This window comes from Elaeis guineensis, chromosome 16 (assembly GCF_000442705.2).
Source record: "Elaeis guineensis isolate ETL-2024a chromosome 16, EG11, whole genome shotgun sequence".
Classification (NCBI taxonomy): Eukaryota; Viridiplantae; Streptophyta; class Magnoliopsida; order Arecales; family Arecaceae; genus Elaeis; species Elaeis guineensis.
In genome coordinates this window covers 26,191,830-26,215,707 of record NC_026008.2, presented here as the reverse complement: position 1 = coordinate 26,215,707, position 23,878 = coordinate 26,191,830, and the positions used below count along the sequence as shown (strand labels likewise).

Here is a 23,878-nt window from a genome sequence, read left to right as displayed (position 1 = left end):
AAATCACTAAAAACAGATATATATGATAAAAATTAGATGACAAGTTATTATGCTTGTAAACAATAACTGATGGGCAAAACATGTTGGTTAATATTCAAAACCATCAATTTGGCAGACAAGTTGATCAATCTTCACAAATTCAAAGCATGTCCTACCCCATACTAGATAGGCAAGATTTAACTCTACCATTTAGTACACATTAAAAAAACATGTGATTCTTAATGTAGTAAAGATGATAAATCATAAACACATATCTCAAATATCAAGCCAAAAAGAAGAATCATGATATATGATGCATGTATGTATGAAAATGAAAATCCCTGACGTGTTAGCCTTCGGGCATCATTCCGATCATCAGGCACCTTTCCACTTTGGATATACTCAATAAGAGAGCTGTCTAGCTCAGCTCCAAATCTACTTATATCACAAGACAGGAGACCAATACTTCGTTGGCCACCATGGCTGTTGGATAGCACAATCACGGCCTGCGACGTCGTGGGTGTGAAATAGGGGTGATCGCCCCTATTTCATAAGATTTTTTAAAAAATCTCAATCACAGTGAAACCAGCACACCCATTACCGGCTTCATTTTTTCTCCGATTTTTGTGCCGGCTTCACTGTTTCTCCGATTTTTTTTTAAAAAAAATCCTGAAATAGTGAAACCGGCAATGGATTTGCTGACTTCACTATTTATTATCATTTTTAAAAAACATGATGAACTGAACAGAGGCGATCATAAGAATGTCTTGATTATAATTTTTCTAGGTCATAGGACTAAAAGGATTATAAGAGGCATAGTATGTCTTGATTAAAATTTTTCTAGATTATAAGAATGTAAATTTCAAGAATGAAATTTAATTAGAGAAGGATGTTAAACCTGGCCCAGAATCATGGCCCAATTCCCCACCAACATTAAGGCCCACCAACAAGATGGTGCCTTCATTGATGTGGGAAGTATAAAGAGGGGCCATGTGCCCTTCCCTTCATGAGACCAAGGGACTGCTCTCTGTTAAAACAAAGCAACACCCTTATTCTTCTACTTTCCCCCATGCATCTAACCTCCCCTCCCACCACATCCAATGCCACTCTACCACTCTCCTCTCCTCATCATGCCTTCTAACCTGCCAATAAGTTTCCATCTTCTTCACTTCATCATTTTCTTCCCTTATAGGACCCTAAGAGGGATGGCACAAGATGCCCTATTTCACCATCCACAGGCCCTTCCTAGGTTCTTTTTCTTCCTCTTCTTAGCATTGGGAGGTAGGTCCACATGTGGTGACTAAGGGTTGGCCACCGGCATCCCCTCTCCCTCATTCTATTACACCCAAAGTTGAGCCTTGTTTCTACATAAGAAAAGAGAGGAGGGCACACTCTATTAAAATAGAGCGACACCCTTTTTCCATTATTCCATGCTACGCCACCCCATCATTCTCTCTCTCCTCTCATTCTCTCTCTCTCTCTCTCTTTTGTGAAACCAAAATAAAGGAAGAAATGTAGGGCCTTTCCTACCCTCTCTTCCTCCTCTTTGATCCCCTCTCCTTCTATCTCTCTCCCTTCTCTCATGTATGCATGTATGTGCATGGTAATGGAAGAAAAAGGGCTACTGTGCCCTCTTCCATCCCTCTTTCCATCCCATAATCTCTCTTTATCCCCTACTCCCTTCCACCATCCCTCACTTTCTCTCTATCTAACTGTCCTCCTTCGGGGGTGTGGGCATGGCTATATGGGTGTGTGTTGGTAGTCAAAGAGCAATCATACCTCTTTCCCATGACATTATCTCTCTTCCTTTGCATTTTCTCTCGGTTCTCCCCTCTATGCTCTATCGATTTGTGCATGTGTGAGATTTGTAGGTAAGGGGCCTAATGGTGCCACCTTCTGTTGCACTGTAATGTTGCAACAAGAAATCCTAACAACGTGATTAGATTGTCTAATTATTGCATCTGAGAGGCAAGTAACATCTACACTTTATAATAATTGTTCAAGAATAATTGTACATATCATTATCATGATTCCAAAATGCATTATATATGAAATTCTTCAATAATATGAGGTTCAATTTGTTATTGCAATTTTGCTAATTAAAATGTGTGATTAAATCACCATTATAGGATCAAGCATGAAAAATTATGTTGGTTGCAGATTCAGTTGTAAATTTGAAGTGATATGGTAAAAGAAAAGAAACACGGTTTATATATGATTGTGTATGTATCACCTGACTCATAGCCTGGCTGTGAGATGAGTCTGGAGTTAATTGTGATGATCCTCGAGCTGTAGGGGACAGAATGCAGGTCCATAAGAGTGATAATGGTGATACTCTACCACCGGGGCATATGTGGCGACCTCTCCACATGGGTGATCATGGTGATCACTAAGCCGCAGGAATAAAACTATGGGTCAACAAGTAAAATCGTGGTGATACCTAAGCTGTAGGGGTATAAATATGGTCGTAGTTTGGGCTGTAAAGCAAAAATGAATGGATACTTGGGTGTAGTTGTGTGTATCAATATATAAATATAAGCAGTGTATGATCACGAGACTTGGATAATCTATCCTATTCTAATTCCAAATATCGATTCATTATGTGTATATCATTAAAAAGATGAAATGTATCATTTTAGTGTGTAAATATTATTGGAACTATTTTTCATGAAATCATTGGTGCAAATGTATCATGTTTTGTATAACTTAATTAAATTGCATCATGCAACTTAGCTCGATTTGATTCTATAAAGTAGATTAATTTCTAACAGGGTTGTGAAGCTCATAATCTACACCTATATTTTTCAAATCCAAGGACCAAGAATGGGGGTATCGGCATTTTGGGGAAGTGTAATTAGAGGCAAAGATGTTTTGCTAGTTAGTATGCTTGGTTTTGATGGTGCATATTAAAGCATGGCCTAGAGTTACATATAAATACCTAGTTATTGAAACTTGAAAGTATGAGTTGAAATTTTGGAAATAGATTTCTGGTAATGGTTTAGAGTGGTATGCAAGGTTTTAAATCCTGTAGGATGGGGCTATCTTGATTTTCTCATGGAACAAGATGCACTGCCGTCCTGCCCCATCCTGACACTTAGGATAGAGATGTCCCAACCAGGATGTTAGAATGCCGGTGGGATGGCCCTGTCCCGATACATGGGATGGTACCCCATCCCAGTGTCCTATGGGACATCCCGCCGAGATCTAAAACCTTGGTGGTATGTATGACTTGATGCGATATTTCAGTTTAGTAGTTTAGTGGTTCTGATAATCACTACTGCCTGTATATAAATTATATGATTTCCATGTTATATTGATTCATTGATAGGTGAAATGTCATTGAAATGTGATTCCAGGGTCTGGGGTATAATAACAAGGGTTTAATTTCTGGAAAAATAGTTACTGACATAGTCTTTATTACGTTCCCCACTACTTATTATCAGTCTAGATACCATTGGAACAGCACTTGACAACCAGAAACTTTGTTGCATGCTTAAAAGACCATCAAAGCTGTCTTACAGAAACCAAACAAATAGACAACAATTTCATTTTTGAAAGTTTATAAAGTAATTTATTCAACTTACTTGGGCTACGCAGCCAACTCGTCTTGCAACATTGTCCATTCTTTTTGTGTCCTTCAACCAATCAACTGCTGCAAGTTCCATGAGATGCTTCCCTGCTGGTATCTGCGAATCAAATGTTTGGAATTATACTGACTCAAATATGTCTTTAATGCTATTCACTAAGGTCCAAATGCAATAAAACATATTGCGCTACGAAAAGGATCGAGCAACCTTGGACTTGTCCTGTAGAAAATTTTTGCTACGGACTTTAATGTTCTTCCCATCAGGTATACTCCAGCAGTCACGACTATTATCATGGTCATCCCGGCATAAATTGCCAGAAAAGCAGGATAAATCAATTTGATCCAAAGGCTCCTCATCCAAAACTTCAGTTTGCAAAGTATCCAGAAAAGGAAGGTAGTTCAGTTTCCTCTATGAGATTTCATGATATGATAGGAGCAGAAAAGTATACCACAAATACCTATTTGCTTAACATCATTTTCAGTCTTGATTGCATATGCCTGCAGATATAAAATATTCATACTTAGAAAATTACAGAACAGGAAAGCACAGCCAAAAAGCAGTCTACTCACCTCGGGTATAGCCTCAGGAATTTGATAGTCATCGTCATCATCAGAGTCTTCATCTAATAATATAGATTGTCTGCTACCAGCAAGTATTGGATCCAATGATGGGCCAGGGTGAACATTAATTTCCTGAGATTTCTGATCCTTCTTAGAAGAACTAGACCTAGTCATATTGACCATGACTGGAATCCTTGGGACTGTGTGTATTTGATCTGTTTGAGAAAAGAATTCACGCAACCCTGTCGTAGGCACAAAAATGGTAAATGCCCACCATGAAGCAGTTTAAATATAATAAAACAAAGAATCATATGGAATAAAGTATAACTGTGTATACCATTAAAGATTTAACAAAAATAACTGTTATCAGGCAAAAGAATATACAAGAATAACAAAAACAACTGCTTTTCAAATAGGATATCATTTAATTTTGGCCACGAAGAGCAGATTCTGCTCGGAGTCTAACTTTGAGAAAGAAATCTTATAGTACTTCTAAAAATCTACAAATGACAAAGGGTCTATGGCAAATACATTCCCCATAAAAGCATTTTAAGACTCTTTCACAGATGGAAAAACTTGAGCAAAAAAAGTTAAATGGATTGTGTGAACTACCACTATCTTTGTCAGTAGCAGTAGAAATCAAGGTTTTAAATCCCGTGGAACGGGGCTGTTCTGGTTTTTCCAATGAACGGGACACGCCGCCTTCGTGCCCCGTTTCGACACTTGAGATAGAGGATGTCCCAAGGCATCCCGATCGGGATGATGGGATGCTAGCGGGACGACCTGTCCTGACACATGGGATGGTACCCCATCCCGGTGTCTTATGGGATGTCCCGTTAGAACCTGAATCCTTGGTAGAAATTATAATTTACAATACAAATTCATCCCAAAAATGATCCTGTTTAGAAGTAGCATTCAATACCGACAAAAAAGACAATACATACTTTTATACTCTCATACAAACACAAAAAATAACAGTATATGGATGAGTGATGTGCTCTCAGAAAAACTGGAAAAGAGACTATTACCAGCAACACTACTCAACATCCGAAGTAAACAATGTTGCTGAAATGATGGAATGTAGCCCACACCCCAACCCTTAAGGTCAATTTGCATAAGATGCTGAACTTGACTTCGAGATCTCCCATTGCGAGATTTAAGGGGTGAAATCTTAAATCCACCACCTGAAATTTATTTTTTTTAATGAAAAGAAGATGATAATTATGACTTACATTCAGTAAAAATAAATCACAAAATCCTAAGCATAATTCAAAAGGAATATAATGAAATATACTCTCAATTTGAGCTCTCACAAATCCAGGCTGACGATCACAGTTAGCATGCTCTCTAGATTGAAGTAACACAACTGCATAGAGAAAACATGCATTCTTGTGTGATAGATAATGTGCCAGGAAAAAAATGGAAGTATCCAAGACACTCACCATAGCTTCCGTCATCATTACGTCGCCAATAACGCACATAACAAAGATCACGGGGCCACACAAACCTGCTTAAATACATAATTCAAGACATTTTGTGATCTACACAGTTAAGATGCCTTGACATGGTTACTTTCTTTGAAAAGAAACTTCTGACACAGCTTTGATATGACAGTGACACAGTAGATTTCCCCAATGATATGGCCCAAATACAAACATGTGTGTAGAGTGAAATTCCTCAATCTAAATATGATATACTTAATGACCTAACTGTTAATTGCTAAACTGAATTGTTAGAAGCTTCAGTAAGACTTATATTTTGCTTAGAGTGCATCACTACAACAGAATAATTCGACATTTATTAGAAGCATGTTATCTTAGAGTATTTAAACTTATCATGCAACATACAACTATAATGGTACAAAAATGTTAAAATACAATTGTCGTGGGTATCTTGTACTCACGGATTCCATATAGCACGTGAAATTATTAAAACAACTTGGAATCATGACCATTAAATAGAACAAGCAACAGTCAGAATTAATTTTATGCATCTATAATTATGAGTTAAAAAATATTACATTGGGAACCAGTCCAGCTGTAGTCTATGATACAGTATGGCAGTGTGTCCATCAACCTCCTCAACTAGGCTACCATACTGAAAAGTGCAATCCCACCTATATTAAGAGATGGTAAATGATAGGAAAGAAAAACCACAAGCCTAGATGAAAGATTCAATATACAAAAAAAGGTAAACACAAAGCTTACTCAAAGCGTGTTCCATCCATACTCATTACAAGCTCAAATATAGCTTCGCATGTGGCATCCACCACACCAACAGCCTTCATCGCCCTACTGAAGCTTCTTGGCTGAATACAACATATTACACATAACCACAACTAATTGTTACTCAACCTGAAGTTTCTAGCATTACCATGTACATATTGATATAAACAGGCAATACGAACATACAAGATAGTCAACTTCCAGAAGTTCTTCAAAAATGCGTAACCCTGATGAAACACATGGATATAGAAATGAATATTCATAGGGTACAAGGCATTTTCAAATTGCAGATTTCTACAAGCCTTTCTACTTCTTATAGCTCGGATTTACTAAACAATAATGAACGATTGCCATGTTAGTTGAGAAGGAAGGACATTGGGAGAAAAGAAAGAAAGAAAAAAAATGAAGAAGAAATCTTGCCATTCTGGCATCTGATTAATCGCCAATGCTTTCTAGAGAAAACTTGCTGGATGATATTCTGGTTGGAATGCCCTAGATCAGGCTCATGAATCCAGTCAACTATTGAATCAGAGGGACCTACCAGTAGAAAAGGCACAATCATGCTCTGCAAGATATGACACAAGACAGCATAGTAGCAAATTAGACTAAAAATGGTGGTCAGGTTTGTTATTTAACACCATTTCCTCTTGTCATTCTCCGTGCTAAACCACGATTGCCCTCATCTTCATCTTCCAGACTATTCCTACAAGAAACGTTCAGTTATAAAAGTAGAGGTCATAAGTTGTATATTTTAAATGCAACTCAATGTTGAGAATGAAATTGCAACATACAATCTAGCATGAAATATAACATAGTCAAGAGTCTGATGAACACATAAAACAACAAAAGTAATTCATTAAATAATTGGAACTCAGCATAGAGAACAAGTTCAGTACATGTCTCTTAGTTCAATAAGAAATAACACTATCATAAACAGTTAATGAGGTGTACAAGGTGAGCCTAACATTAGCATAAGCTATCGTCCGTTGTAATAGTAAGTTTATAAATAAGACATAGATGCATGATCAAGCACAAAAAGAATCATTTGAACTCAACCATGGTACATCAAGATTTGTTGAGGAACTAGTCTCTTGTTCACATTCAGTGATCGGTTATTTTAACAAATGCATCTTTTACATGTTTAGCAAATCAACATACACCACTTGGGTCCATCACCTTGTTTATAGGAAAGACTAATCCCACATGAGAATTGGTAGTATCCTTGTCAAGAACCAAGGCACCTAAAGCCACAAATAGTACCAGATAATCAACAATCACTTAAAAGTCTGACGGCAAATGTTCACTTAACCGTCCAAACCATCTGATTGGAGGCATACCATAATGAACTAACCAGAACTAGAATGGTTTGGACCAAGTTTTGCCATCTCAGTACCCAACCTCATATTGGTACCATCCTATTACAATGTCAGTATGTAGTTTGATATGGTATAAAAGTGTGGTACAATATGGTACAACATGCCGGTATGGTACGATATGCCCCATACTGAACAATACGGCAAACCATGGTTCGGACTTTTGAAATGGAGAACGAAGCTAACCAGTCCAATCAGAGCCAAAGCAGATCAAATTGACCTATTCAGCTTTAGACAGTATTGACTCAATTCTCTAGGGCGAAACAGACCCCTCCCAAAGGTTTTAAAGCCACTTCAACTCCTCTCCTCCTTGAAACCCCTAGTCCCTCTCTTCCCTACTGCCATTGCCTACTCCCTCCTCCCCTCTCTCCATTTCACCACTCATGGCAATGCCATCTCGTAGGATCTCAAATGCTGCCTCTCCCTCCTCCCATCTCCCCCTTTTACCGCTCACAATGACACCAAATCTCCAATGCTGTCACTTGCTCCTCCCATCTCACCTCTCTTACAAAGGATGCCTCCCTCGCCAGATCTAGTAGGCTGCTTCCTACTCCCCCCTCTTCCTCTCTCTCCCTCTCACTACCACAAACCCTCATTATCATGGTCTACAATCAAAAATAAAAATAAAAATAAAAGATAAAAATATATATATATATATATATTTGGCTGAATTGGCACCTGACTTATACATTGCTCTGTGCCTGTGTTAATACAATACAATATCTTACCATCCCATTTTGATACCTGACTAATTTGGGCCATGGTATCAGTTTAGCAAAGTCATCACATGAAGTCCTTGTCAATATGAGAAATTACATATTCATCTGCTTCAGCTGGAACTTTGCAACATATTGGTACATTTATAGGTCCTCATTCACTTGAAGAGAGCATGATACTAAGACATTAGTGCCTTAAGTGATCCAGGCAAAAAGGTATCTCATACAAAACCATAGAAAGTGAAGGCATGATGCATATTATTCAAGAAAATTACTTTTTTTATAGCAGAATTGGTATGTGAAATTTCTATAAGACAATGTCTACATGCCAATACCTATCATGGATTTGTCTTGTCCCCTCAAATTTCCCATGTTTCTTTAATAGTTTTTATGTTGTTTGAATTTCACAAAAAATCCTTCATGTCTAGGCATTTAATATGAGAGAGTAACCTGTTGTTTGTTATATTTAGGGACTATGGATAATTAATCTATAGAAGGATTAAGTTATGACGAAAGCCAAATTAGTAAATATTGAATTTAAGAATTAGTAAACTTTCTGCATGTTGTTAAGTGTCAGATAGGATGTTTCATGTAACATTCCAGCATACTTCTTGTTATGGTAAATTTGACAAACTATTTTGCTTCCTTGTATCCAATACAACATTTAACAAGACTGCTTGGTGTGAAGTGTGGACAGTTTGGTCATGCGCAACAAAGAATAGAGGAAAACAAGGTGGCTACATGGGAACAAAATTTGCATAGATTGGTGCAGAAAAATGAGGGAGCAGGCCTAGAAGATGGTAAATGAGAGTCATGCACAAAGTTTTTTTCTAACTGAATGTTTACACCATCAGGGATATTAATGGGAAAGAAGAACACATGAAGTTGATTTCATATGGATAAACCAGTGTTAGATGGAGGTATTTATGTCCAAGGTTTTACATCCTAACGGAACAGGGGGCATTCTGGCCGTTCTGTCCTATTCCTATAAGAAAACTGGATCGGGATGGGGTCGGGACTCTGAAACCCATCCATACAGGGAAAGAAGAGAAAGAGAAAAGAAAGAAAGGAAAATAAAAAAAGGAAAAAGTGAAAGGAAAAAAGAAGAAGAAAAATGAAAGAATGAAGGGAAGGGAGAAGAAAAAGAAAGGAAGGAAATAAGAAAGAAAGAAAAGAGAAAAAGAAGAAGAAGGAATAAAAGAAAGAAAGAAAAGGATGACAAAAAGAAGGAAAAAAAAAGAAAGAAGGTAGAAGAAAAGGAAAGAAAAGAAGGAAAAAAAAAAGAAAAAAAGAAAAAAAGAAAGAGAGAGAGATGGAGAATATCTACTGGGATGCATGACCGATACGGCTATCGGGATGAGATGGGACAGCGGGGCATCTTATTCCATGGAAATATTGGGACACATCTGTCCCAGACTCCCACAGGATTTAAAACCTTGTTTATGTCACCAATTAAGTTGGCATTCATTTATTGCAAAGTAGTCCAGATAATTGACGTTTGAAAATGTAATTTTAACGGAAAAGAAGAATAGATGAAGTTAACTTCATATGAATAAACCAGGGTTCGATGGGAGGTACTCAAGTCACCAGCTAACCTGACCATCATTTGTTGTAAAGCAGTCTCATTAATGCAATAGATAATTGAAACCATACTTTTCTTATTCTCAAAGTTAATTGGAACCTACATAGGAAAATGCTGCAAAACCATAATGATTTCTTATTAATCACAAGTAAATTAACTTTTAGAGTGAAATCATTTGGATTTTGCAAAGATACATATACCTATGACAGACACATGGCAAAAACACAACTAATAAATGCCCACTTTGGATCTCTTTCATACTCCAACTCTACTAAATATAACAGAAAGCAAGCCTAACCCAGCTATGGGAAGTCAGAAATTAGTCATGCAATATAGATATCCAAAGATCAGCCATCATAGCAGTACTGCTGAAGAATGCTTCATTTCAGATCAATCCCCAGACTACAAGATTAAGATTCTAATAACCAATAATGACTCCTGTTGATTGTAATCAAACCAAAGAGCTCCCCATTCAGTACTACTCTTTATTTGTTATTCTTAAGCTTAACACAACATGCCTCTAGTGAACATTCTTTAGCAATATTAGACAGAACCAATGACCACTCGATTTATTCATCAACATCCAAAACTTTCTTTCCTTAGCAAAAGAACAAAAACCAAAAATACAGCCCATGAAAATATAATGAACAGAGAATAAGTTGGGATTGTGCACCCAGCTAATGATTTAAGGAGATATTAAAAATTAACATTAAAAGGGTGTCCCAATGCACGAGACTCCTGCTACTAAGGGGTCTAGGGCAGATTGATTTACTGCCTTACCCCCATGTGCAAAGAGGCTATTTCCATATTTCGGGCCCATGACATCCAAGTCACAATGGAACAAACTTACCATTTTGCTGAGTATCATGGTCCCATATTGACTAATAAAAGGGGTGCCACATGAGTTTATTAGCCTAGGCTGGTCCTCTAAACAGCTTAAGCTTTTAGGCTGTGAGTACATGATAAATGGTATCAAAGCGAGGTCTGCTGTGCGTCACCACCTTTCTTAGTCATATGGACCCCTCACTGTAGGATACCGGGGTCGAGGAGGACCCAATAGGGTTGAGTAGGACCTGGGCTATGATAGCCCCCCCCCCCTCTCAAGTGGGAGACAATTGTGATGAGGGTGTCATGAGATTAAGTGGGGGAGATTGTCATAGTACCACATTGACTAATAAAAGAGGTGCCACATTGGTTTATTAGCTTGGACTAGTCCTCCCAACAGCTTAAGCTTTTGGGCTATCAATCTATGACACAAGGCCCACCCTTATATTAAAAATTAACATTAGACAAAGACAATATGAACCTTAAAATAGCACAAAAATTGGCCAGCAATATAAAACTTCCATCAATTAGTTTCATTTTATTCAATATTACAAAAAAGTTATGTAACTCTGCTACTTACACACTTTCTTGGTCAGAGGAAAAAGCATTCTTTCCACTGTCTACACCAGACTCGCATGAAGCAAGGGCTTTATTACCAGAAGCACTCAATGAATCATGTTGCTACAACAAAAAGACATGCAATTAATACACACATGTTACATGATAGAGCCATAACGCATATGCTGAAGCTTAAGCTATAGCCATAAAAAAGGCACTGCAGCAAAATGAGTAAAATGCTTTGGAACGTGATTCCAGTGAAGAGTGGTAAAGAGCATGAAACAAATACTTATGAACCAGAAAGGTGAAAAAGATAATTTCTAAGAAGTAAGAATTATAAGAAAAGAAAAAGCATGCGGCTGATGAAGTACATTATAGTTAAAACTGTTGGAAATAGCAGAAACATAAAAGCTCTAGTTTCAGCTTTATTTTGATATCAGAGGTGGAGAGAAGATGATTGATAGAAACAAACATTCTACTCTTTCCATCTCACTTCTTGATATTAAGCAAAAGATTTATTCTGTTAAGTCTTCAAATACCATTTGTAGAATCCTATACAACACCTCAAAAGATGGAAGTATTAATTACTCATATGAACTCTAGAAGACACTTCTTGAAAAGTCTAAATTCTAAAATATATTTATGAACACCCTACTTATTTTAATACATCTATTCAATTAATGCTTATAATAGATACTTCACTATTTGGCATTTTGGTTTCCTTTCCAATGCCCCTCGTTAAACCAAACTTTCTTCAATCACTTGCTGCTTCTTGAAAAATATCGGAATTGAGAGGCTTGAAAACTTGTTGCTCTTTTGGAAGAACAGTGCTTTTAGATATAATGATTTAAGGCCATCTGCTTTAATGTGAAGGGCTTGGGCAAGGTCTCTGTTTTCTTGTATAGCATGTTTAATTGAACAGGCCCATTCTAGATATGCACCATCAGTCTTTGACTCATAGAATTAAGTGAAGGGCTTGTTGCTTCCAGAAAATATTAGAATTAGGTGGGAAAACTTTGTTGCACTTTGTAACATCTAATATGCCTTTATTATAATGATATTGAGGACCATCTCCATTGATGTGAAGGGCTTGTCACATGTTTTGATTTTCTTGTATAATGTCATTAATTGGACACACCGATTCTTCCTTCTTCATGGTTGTTGAACTTTGCCTCTTCTTTATTCTCTTGATCAAGAAAAGTTTCCATGTTTATCCAACTTGCACCATTTAATGAAATTCACTAATTCAACATAAAATATTGAATTTTCCAAATCTTCAATCATTTTGCTTTCATATGTAACTAAATTTTCCCTTGAATTCCAAAGTCCATGACTTCAGTTTCTTTTTCTTTCTGTATATCTTTATATTCCCATCCAATCTGTCCCTCAAAACTTTTATCCTTACCACATTTTGCCTTCTGGAATTTTCTCTCATCACTTTCAATTTCCCCATCTTGTACCTTTTCAATTTATTCTGACTTTTGAATTATTGTTTTTTGACTTTCTCTAGTTTTCAATTTTTTTTTCTAGCTTTACAATTTATCTTCTAATTTTTTCTAGTTTTTCCACAAGTCTATCTTTGTTTCACATCCTTATGACCAAAATCTGCATTCCTAATTTATTCTTCTTCAAGTTCATTTTGATCAAAGATTTCTTTTAAAAAAGGGTTAATTACAGTTTCCCCACATAAGGTTAGGCCCGATTTCACTAAACCCCCTATAGTTTAAAAAGTAGCACTTAACCCACTTGAGGTCAGATCCATCAGATATCTCATTGCTCCATTACCCACCTTTATGGTAAAAAGGGTTTTAGGGTTGTTTTTCCTGTGTTTGAATGCCCTGTTCTTCCCCAAAATCCTCGATCCTTCGACTACTTTGCCAAATCGAGCAACTTTCCACCAAATCAAATCTTCCCTTCAGCTAACCGAAGAGAAAACACAAGCCAAAATTGAAAAAAATTGGTAAGTTGAATTTTTTTATGTATTTTTCATTCCCGTTTGGTATTTAGATTGGATAAATTTAGGTATTTAGATGTTTGTGTGATAGAAGCTCCATTATGGCAATGTTCTTAATTTCTTTTCTTCTAATGGCGGGCCCCTCATTTAGACATTTGGAATACTTTGAAGATTCAGCAGTGATCCCATTATATTTCTCTATTTCGATGACTTCCAATCATGCAACAGTGGTCTCAGTAATCGTTTAATGCATTGGTTTAGTCCCATTCAGCAATGTTTGGATTTGTTTAAATGATTATGCAGTGGTCCCAATAAACTTGAATATCTTTCTTGTAGTCCACAGTGTTTGGATTACTTAAAAGGATTATAAAATGATCACGTTATTACTCTTAGACCGTATAATAGGATTACTTTATAGTGTTTGAATTACTTTTTTATAGACTTACTTGTTGCTAAATAAGTACTGACAATTGTTTTATTTCACATGCAAATATGGCAGATGTTAGATTCTCTTTTAAGATCCACCATGGAGGAGTCCTATCAAAGGAAAAGAATGCAAAATATTCTGGAGGTAAAGTGGATCTCTATGATAATGTTGATCCTAACTTGATGAGTTTTTTTGAACTCCAAAGCATGTGTGTTGATCTGGGATGCCCATCCACCTGTAACATATACTTCTTGGTACCAATGGTAATCTTGAATATGGATTTAGGTTGTTAGAGACTAATGATGACATAATGTACATGTTGGAGTTACATTTAGAGTGGGGAGTCTTTTCTATTGTGATCTATGGAGAGTAGTATGCTGCCATTGAATATTAGAGGGGGCTCCACAGCTATCTAGGACGGTGAGTTTAGGACCCAAGAGTGCGAGGATGAGGTTGTAGGTACATAGAACATTGTGGAGTTTGTGGACTTAGCTACTAATGAGGGGGGCTGATGAATTTCCTAATGATAGAGCTGATAATGAAAATGATAGACAAGAACAGGAAGTCAAGCCTGATAATGAGAGGGATGCTGGCAATGATGGTTGGGCTGATGATGATGAAGCAGATGCTAGGGCAACAAATAAAGATGAAGATGACTCCACTTGGCTGAATAAGTGTCTTGAAGGTCCTAACGATAATGACATCTTCCATAATAGGACTTCTGACCCCGCTCATGAAGATTATTTATCTGTACCCCCTTCTAATCATTTTGATGTTGCAGGGCCATCGACAGAAGGGGAACACGTCTCCTTAGATGATTTTGCTGAGCACCCTCTATACAATGAGTTGAGAAGCGTGCATGGGTCTTCCAAAGATGAGAGTGAGCATGATCAAGAATTCAATGAAGAAGTGGACATGGCAAACCCAAACTTATAGTTGGAGATGAAATTTACAAATGCCATGGTGTTTAGAGCTGCATTAAGGGAATATGCAGTAAGGAGATCAATTGACATGAAGTTTAAGTTAAATGAAGGTCATAAAATATCAGCTATATGTAAGAATGAATGTGGGTGGCGAATATATGCTTCTAAGATTAGGGATGAACTCACATTTCAGATCAAGACATTCCATCCGACTTGTGTTTGCGGGAGAACATTTTCCAACTCCTAAGTAAAGTCTTGTTACCTAGCTAAGAATACTTGGATGAGTTCAGGACAAATCCAAAATGGGATGTTTTAGCTGTACAGGCTCATGTTAGAAAGGACATTGCTGTGGATGTCAGTAGGAGCCAGGTCTATAGAGCCAAAAGGAAAGCCAAGGAGATCATTGAAGGAGATGAAAGGCTGCAGTATGGGAAGCTGAGGGATTATGCAGAAATGATTAGGATGAGAAATGTTGGAAGTCATGTCATTTTGCATTGTGAAACTTCTCATGAGGGTTAGCAACCTGTTTTTAAGAGGATGTATATCAGGTATCATGCCCAAAAGATGGGCTTCTTGTCTGGATGCAGACCTATTACAAGTATAGATGGATGCTTTCTGAAGGCAAGATTTGGAGGACAATTGCTCTTAGTTGTAGGTAGAGATGGTAATGACAATGTCTTCCTAGTGACAATGGCTATTCTAGAGCAAGAAAATAAGGACTCATGGAGTTGGTTACTTCATATCTTTGCAGAGGATATGGTAGGCCAGATGACATTGGACTAGTATTTATTTCGGATAGACAGAAAGTATGTATTCCTTGCAACATCTCTTTGATATGTTCTACTTCATCTTTCTAATTTACTTACATATAAAAGTACTTACATTTCGGGGTTTGGTCCGTACAATTGAGGAGCTATTTCCTGGGGTGGAGCATAAATACTACATGAGACACATGTATACCAATTTTAGGGCATCTTTTAAGGGGAAGGAGTTGAAAGATGCGATGTGGAAAGCAGCATGTGCAACCACCCCATGAGAGTATGAAAGAAAAATGAAATATACCCGAAGAATTGACGAGAAATCTTAGGGGTGGCTTGAGAAGGTCCCCTCTCCCCAATGGTCCAAGGCTTTCTTCAGTAATAGGGCCAAGATTGATTGCCTCCTCAACAATCTAAATGAATCATTTAATGTCATGATCATGAACGTCAAGAACCTGCCTATTCTATCAATGTTTGAATGGATTGGAATTTGCCTGATGAAGAGATTCAACATCAAAAGACTAGGTATGGAGAGGTATGGTGGAAGGATTTGTCCAAAGATACAGGACCAACTAGAGATTTTAAAACTGGAATCTAGGGACTTTTGTGCTACACCTACAGGTAGATTGAATTATGAGGTGGACAATGGATATGAAAGACATGTAGTTGATTTGGTTAGAATGTCTTGCTCCTGCCGGATTTGGGAACTTACTAGAATCCCATGTAAGCATGGTGTGGCAGTCATTATCAAAAATTTGCAGCAGCCAGAGGACTTTATCCATTCATGTTACACCAAGGATATTTATCTGGCCACATATCAGGAGATAATTCATCCAATGCCAGGCCAAGATGATTGGATGGAATCTGGACTGCCTACTCCTACCCCTCCAGTTATACATAGGCCTCCTGGGAGACCCAAAAAATTAAGAAGAAGAGATCCAGAGGAGCTAAGAATTCCTCACAGGGTATCTAGAATGAATATAAGAGTAAGATGTGGAAAGAAAGGTTTTCAATCCCATGGAATGGGGCTGTCTCGATTTTCTCATGGAATGGAATGCGTCGCCATCCCATCCCATCCCGACACTTGGGATAGAGGATATCTCAAGACATTCCGATTGAGATGTGGGATGCTAAAGGGATGGCCCTGTCCCGACACATAGGATGGTACCAAGATTTTAAATACTGATATCGGATCCCGTGCTAGTTGTCGGTCAGTACGGTATCATGCAGTACCGTACTGGCCTGTACCAACAATAAAAAAATCAAAAAAAATCCCATCCAACGGCCAAAAAAAAAAGAAAATCAAACCGTACTAGACCAAATCGATAATATATCGTACCGTATCGGACCAAACCACGTGGTATCGGGATATTCAGGCCAATACTATATTGAACCGACTAGTTCGATCTGGTTCAGGCCATTTTTTGAAAAATCAGCCTAACCGAACCGGTTCTCTACTAGTACGGTACAGTACGAGGTGTACCAATTGGTTCAGATCGGTGTGGAATACTATGGATGGTACCCTATCTTAGTGTCCCACAGGACGTCCCGTTGGGACCTAAATCCTTGATGGAAAGTGCCATAAAGAAGGTCATAACTCTAGAGGATGTAAAGCAAGTGTGACTGGGGAAACTGCTTGGCAAAGGAGGATGAGGTTGCAACAAGAAAAGAATGCAAGATATCTTGTAATAGCTACATAGATCCACTTCTTCTAGGGTACAAGATCACTTATTCTATTCTGTTGTATGTACAATGTCACTAATATTTTATTGTCATTTTGTAGACATAAGGGCCTCCCAACAAACAAGCACCTCCCATCCCAACAGAGGGACCACACCACCTTCAGGATATAATCAAACTTATCTCTTTAGTGGTGATTTAACTACTATACACAATATTGATCAAATGGTAGTGACAATGCCCTAACCACGGTAGTGATTAATATTACAGCCTCCAAGGTCATATGGAATAGTAGCATGGTTTAGATCAAATGTACCTTAAGGAAGAGGCTATTCTGGAGGTCCCTCTGCAACAGGAAGAGGAGGTCATGGAGGCTCTACAAGAGGCTCTTTAAGAAGGAGTTCATCCACCAGAAGCTCTTCAGGAAGGAGTTCTGCTCAAATTGGACCCAATACAGGAAGTGGCAGAGGAGCTTCGGGAAGAGCTTTAGGAACTTCAGGAAGGGGAAGAAGTTTGGCCACTGAAGCTTCAGAAAGTAGTTTAGCAAGAGGTAGTTCAGGAATAGCCAGTATAGGAAGAGGTAGTTCAACAAGTGCCATAGGTAAACCACCAATGTTTGTACCAATTGGTGGAAAAGGAAAGAAAACATGGTGATATGTCGAATGTAATGTTGAAAGCAATGTTCCATGTTGAAAACACAGTGAATTATTTTGCTATGATGACTGGGGAAGAAGTTGTATTAGTTTTTTTTTGATAAGGAGTTGTATCAGTTGTTATTGTTGAAATGTTGACAGTGTAATATTGAAACTTGATGTAATAGATGAAGTGCTGGTTATGGACATATATCAGTTGTTATTGTTTCATTCCTTTCATGAATATGTGGTTAACTTATTTATGACAGTAATGTTCAGGAAACTATAATTTAAGACAGTTGTATTATCAAGAAATCGTACACTTAAGTTGATATAAGTTGTGCCTTGTTTGGAATAGATGAAATATGGTTATCAGTTGATATGTAGTTGATTATCAGGAAAATGTAATTAACCCCATCAATTAATATGAAAGTTGGTTATACAGTGATATGAAAGTTTGTAATCAGGAATTGGTTCACTTAATGTGTACCAAATTGGAATGAAATGCATTGTATCAGGAAATAACTTGTTTGGAATGAAATGCATTGTGCCAAATGGAGATGTGTGGTGCCAAATTGAAATATATTGTATCAAATTGGAATGTATTGTGCCAACTGGTAGTATGTTAAAGATATAGAAATACATTGCGCCAATAGATCAAATTGTATGTAACACATCAAACTATAGTATGTACCACTTGAATTGTCATAGCAACATTCTAAATAACAAATTATCATTACACAGGGTCATTATAGAATGCTATTCACAACAAATTGGTCTAATAATGACATTACATTATTTCATTATTAATTATTATTGCTGATTACAATGCCATTATAGATTTTGTGGAGCATCATTCGATGAATATGAGTCTGAGGTAAAAGATGAGCTTGAGGCGGTAGGTCCAAATTGTGTCGGGGCATGGGAAGTCCAATCTGGCTTGAAATCCACCCTTGGACAAATAGTAGAACATGGTGGATAGCCATCTTCGACATTACGAATAGAAACCGAAATTATGTACATCGCATCTCTGAGGGTCAAATTTATGGAGCGAGGGATGTCGTCCAGATTTTCACAAAAGATTGCAACTTCAAATACTATAAGATCTCTGCCTTCCATTATTCTGGGACTGACTTGATCAAGTTGGCCAAAATCAGAAATGATCTTCCTAATGGATTCGGTGTCCCAAGCAAAAGGTGGCACACCGTACAGATGCAGCAGTGCACGAATCTACAAATGATGAGGACTGACCCTAATTTTGTAGGATGAAGATCAAATAAAAAAAAAGAAAAATTCATGACGAATCGGACAGCCTACATTAGAATGATTTGGAATAGAAAGATGACCCAATAGGTATTATCACCTAGCTTAATTAGATCCCAATCAAATCCTAATGGTCCAAGCCGTCTCAAAGCTTGTGCAACTTCAGATGCATTAGGAAGGTAGCCCCCTTCACTTACAGGACGGATATGGACCACTCCACCACTATGGAGTTCCCAGTAGCGGTGCAAATGAACATCTTAAGTCGGCAAGAAAACTTTGAAGTTTTCTGACCTGCCTTCAACAATAAAATCTCCCACATTATCCATATTCTCCCTATCCAACAATGCAAATAAATCTCTGATTGTGCCAGGAAATTTATAATGCTTTGCAGCCATCCATTAGGAATATGTCTAGACTTTTTTGCAGCAACATCGCATCACTACACAAATCCAGGTATTTCTAGCAATGCTTCATCATGTCTTTAGCCATGAACTATCCCTTAACAGCCATTGCAACTACCTCAATGGCACCTTTTGGGATGAACCATCCTTGAATGGTCAGGAAGAGATTCAACACCACATTAAACAGCAACATTTAAATGAAAATAGAACATGATTAACCACAATGGTGGGGAAGAGATTCAACACCATATTAAACAATAATTGTTAAATGAAAACAGAACATGATTAACTAGCAAATGTGTCTGGATATAGTTGAATACATTTTTCAAAACCAAGAAATCTAGAAGACTAGGCTAACTAAGGCAAACATTTCTGGTTCCAATCCCCCCCGATCCCTCCAAACAATAGAGCACCACCAACAATAACAAATATCCAAGATCCAATTAACACATACTTGTAAAACTTCACCCTTCTCTGAGCTATTGCTTCTCTTTCCAAAGCAAGAACCTCCTTCGTATGAACAATTTCTTCCTTCTATTTTGCAACATCTATCACTTGTTGAAGCCTTCGGAATTTATCCAAAATCTTAGAAGCAATTTCAGTCCCGTGTCTGCATGTCGAAAGGTCAACCCACTCAAAGTAGCGGTAGTGGTCATCAATCTCCAAAAAAAAACCAAAAAAACATCTTCTGAAATTGAGGAACTTACACGATATGGAAATCAAGAAAAAAAAATCAGTGAACTTACACCGTATTTGGAGCAACCACAGAATCTTCTTCCAAAATTTTCTACTGTCCATGATGTTCTAATCATGGATCGTTCCCCATAATAACAACAAATCAGTCCAACACCATTGTTGCTTGAGGAAGATAACAACGATGATGACATGGAGGCTTCACTTCAGCGAAAAAGTGCTTGGTTTGGCAAAGTAGTCGAAGGATCAAGGATTTTAGGGAAGAACAGGGAATTCAAATGCGGGAAAAATAATCCTAAAATCCTTTTTACCATAAAGGTGGGTAACAGAGCAACAAGATGTCTGGCGGACCTAACCCCAGGTGGGTTAAGTGCTACTTTTTAAACCACAGGGGGCTTAGCGAAATCAGGCCTAACCTCAGGTGAGGAAACTATAATTAACCCTTTAAAAAAAATTGTCTTCATCAAAATTAATAGGCAATATTATTTGGGTAATCTTGATTTCTATCACAAGGACAAAAGAACTTAATCTTTTCCAATGCCTAGCTTGGAGATTTGAGTCTTTGACTTCTTGATGCCTTGCACTCTAGAAAATTTTCAAAGGTTTTTCCTCCTTCATTTGTCAAATTTTCTTTGATGTGCAACTTCGTGGATTCTTGATGACATCACATAAATCATCTCTCCTCTTTCTCCCTTTTTGTTTTTCTCTTCTTTTTTCTTCTCTCCTTAGTTTTACCCACCTCACCTTGCTGATGTTACTACTTTCACTTTTTTAAACTACTTGTTGGGTATAAAATACCCACAGCCGAAGTTCTCAGCGAGATTGACCCTCGCAGGCTCCGTCCCCGACTTCAACCACAGGAAGACTCCGTCACCAACTTCAACCGCCCGGACTCCTACGGGAGCCGGGCTCCGTCCACGACTTCGACCGTAAGGAGGACTCCGCCCGGACTCCTACGGGAGCCGGGCTCCGTCACCAACTTCAACCGTTGGTAAGCTCCGTCCGGACTCTTACAGGAGCCGGGCTCCGCCACCAACTTCAACCGCCCAGACTCTTACGGGAGCTGGGCTCCGCCACCAACTTCAACCGCCCGGACTCCTACGGGAGCCGGGCTCCGTCACCAACTTCAACCGCTGGTAAGCTCCGTCCGGACTCTTACGGGAGCCGGGCTCCGCCACCAACTTCAACCGCCCGGACTCTTATGGGAGCCGGGCTCCGCCACCAACTTCAACCGCCCGAACTCCTACGGGAGCCGGGCTCCGTCACCAACTTCAACCGCTGGTAAGCTCCGCCCGGACTCCTATGGGAGCCGGGCTCCGTCGCCAACTTCAACCGCTGGTAAGCTCCGCCCGGACTCCTACGGGAGCCGGGCTCCGTCGCCAACTTCAACTGCTAGTAAGCTCCGTCCGGACTCCTACGGGAGCCGGACTTCGCACCTGTCTTTAACTGCAGCAAGATTCCGCCCGGACTCCTACGGGAGCCGGGCTCCGTCGCCGACTTCAACCGCAAGGAAGATTCCGCCCGGACTCCTATGGGAGCCGGGCTCCGTCCCCGACTTCAACCGCAAGAAGGACTTCACCCGGACTCCTACGGGAGCCGGGCTCCGTCGCCAACTCCAACCGCCAGTAGACTCCGCCCGGACTCCTACGGGAGCCAGGCTCCGTTGCCAGCTTCAACTGCTGGTAAGCTCCGTCCGAACTCCTACGGGAGCCGGACTTCGCACCTGTCTTTAACTGCAGAAAGATTCCGCCCGGACTCCTACGGGAGCCGGGCTCCGTCGCCGACCTCAACCGCAAGGAAGATTCCCCCCGGACTCCTACGGGAGCCGGGCTCCGTCCCCGACTTCAACCGCAAGAAGGACTCCGCCCGGACTCCTACGGGAGCCGGGCTCCGTCGCCAACTCCAACCGCCGGTAGACTCCGCCCGGACTCCTACGGGAGCCGGGCTCCGCCACCAGCTTCAACTGCTGGTAAGCTCCGTCCGGACTCCTACGGGGGCCGGACTTCGCACCTGTCTTTAACTGCAGAAAGATTCCGTCCGGACTCCTACGGGAGCCGGGCTCCGTCCCCGACTTCAACCGCAAGAAGGACTCTGCTCGGACTCCTACGGGAGCCGGGCTCCGTCCCCGATTTCAACCGCAAGAAGGACTCCGCCCGGACTCCTACGGGAGCCGGGCTCCGTCGCCAGCTTCAACTGCTGGTAAGCTCCGTCCAGACTCCTACGGGAGCCGGACTTCGCACTTGTCTTTAACTGCAGGAAGATTCCGCCCGGACTCCTACGGGAGCCGGGCTCCATCCCCGACTTCAATCGCAAGAAGGACTCCGCCCGGACTCCTACGGGAGCCGGGCTCCGTCTCCGACTTCAACCGCAAGAAGGACTCCACCCGGACTCCTACGGGAGCCGGGCTCCGAGCTCCTCTTGGACAGATGGCTAACTACCTCTCTCCACCAGACACTCCAGCCGGACTTCAGCCGGCGGACCTCCAACCCCCGGCACGTTGCAGTAACGGCCGCGATTCTGCTCCATTCCCTACGGCAGATTCCACGCGGCTCCATCACCCCACGACCCTGCTCCACCTCCTGCGACAGATTCCACGCGGCTCCATCACTCCCTGGCAGGCCGTAATGATGGCCACGGCCCTGCTCCACTTCCTGTGACGGATACCGCGCAATTCTTCTATCCTCTGGCACGTCGCGACAACGGACGCCACTCCGCTTCTCGTGGCAAACTCCACGTGGCACGCCCCGGTAATAGCCACGGGTCCGCCCCACTACTCTCCGCAACAAACTTTTCCTGACTCTGGGCGGCCCACTGTCAGACGGTTACAGGCGTCACTATCAATTTGTTGCCCCCTCCGTCTATAAAAGGAGAACCCCAGATACGTTATTCTATAAGCTCTTGTTTTTACCTAGAAACTCTGCTAAAATTTTCGTTCGAGCGCTCCATTCTTGTTGAGGCAGAGAACTGACTTGAGCGTCGGAGGGTCTTGCCGGAGCAACCCCACCTCTGGTTTAGACTTCTTTTGCAGGTCCCGGCGGCGATCGCGACTCCCTCGACTCCAGCTTCTCTGGCGCAAGCGAATTTTTGCACCAACAGGATTGGCGCTAGAGGAAGGGGCCTGTGTCTTCTCAGTATCCTTGTTCTTAAAGGAGCGCTCAACGGGACCGCCCCGGGCGTTTCTTCCGACGTCCCCTCCTCCTTTCTCCACTCGATCCTTGCTCGATGCCTCCCCGCAAGGCATCCACGCGACGATCCACGGCCTCCGTGGCCAGATCTCAGGCTCCGCCTCACCCCCTGTTTCCCAGCCTCCTCCGACGACGACGACGGCGGTCGGCGCGGAGCAGTTTGATCTGCTAGCGCAGCAGGTCAGAGGCCTCACTGAAGCTGTGCAGGCTATGCAGCAGCAGCAGCCGCAGGCATCAGTGCGCCTGGAAAGGGTGTCGTCGGAACACTAGAATCCGGCGGCGGGGCGGGCCACTTGGGCCAGCCGTCCCGTCTTTCCTGGGAAAACGAACCTGAGGGTGGAGAGCCCTCAATCGGATCACGACTCCACCCCTGGAAGATCTCTGCCCCCATTCTGCCAGAGGATCCTCGAGACTCGAAGTCGAGAGGATTTCCTAGACCGGAGACTCCAAGAGATGAACCGGCGGATTGAAGAACTCCGTCATGCTCCCCCCGCTTATGGTGAAGATATTTGCACTGACCCTCCCTTTTCTCAAATGATCATGCAGGAACCGATCCC

The 23,878-nt window shown here is 40.6% G+C and overlaps 1 protein-coding gene and 1 pseudogene across 4 annotated transcripts in view; one reads left to right on the top strand and one right to left on the bottom strand.

Moving 5' to 3' along the window:
* LOC105059276 (protein ENHANCED DISEASE RESISTANCE 2) overlaps positions 1-23,878 on the bottom strand; it is a 64,563-nt gene that overhangs the window by 19,683 nt on the left and 21,002 nt on the right. The window contains exons 5-17 of one of the 4 annotated variants that reach the window (XM_073249707.1): positions 11,428-11,528; positions 6,990-7,048; positions 6,772-6,888; positions 6,538-6,578; positions 6,334-6,434; positions 6,147-6,242; positions 5,569-5,636; positions 5,421-5,492; positions 5,155-5,310; positions 4,136-4,368; positions 4,024-4,063; positions 3,774-3,928; positions 3,564-3,665 (exon numbers count right to left, since the gene is read on the bottom strand). In XM_073249707.1, the coding sequence (XP_073105808.1) occupies positions 3,564-3,665; positions 3,774-3,928; positions 4,024-4,063; positions 4,136-4,368; positions 5,155-5,310; positions 5,421-5,492; positions 5,569-5,636; positions 6,147-6,242; positions 6,334-6,434; positions 6,538-6,578; positions 6,772-6,888; positions 6,990-7,048; positions 11,428-11,528 (1,341 nt within the window). Of the gene's footprint in view, positions 1-3,563; positions 3,666-3,773; positions 3,929-4,023; positions 4,064-4,135; positions 4,369-5,154; positions 5,311-5,420; positions 5,493-5,568; positions 5,637-6,146; positions 6,243-6,333; positions 6,435-6,537; positions 6,579-6,771; positions 6,889-6,989; positions 7,055-11,427; positions 11,529-23,878 lie in introns of all 4 variants that reach the window. The other 3 variants (XM_073249706.1, XM_010942518.4, XM_073249708.1) reach the window with 3 other exon arrangements.
* Positions 14,747-16,627, top strand: LOC140854359 (uncharacterized; annotated as a pseudogene).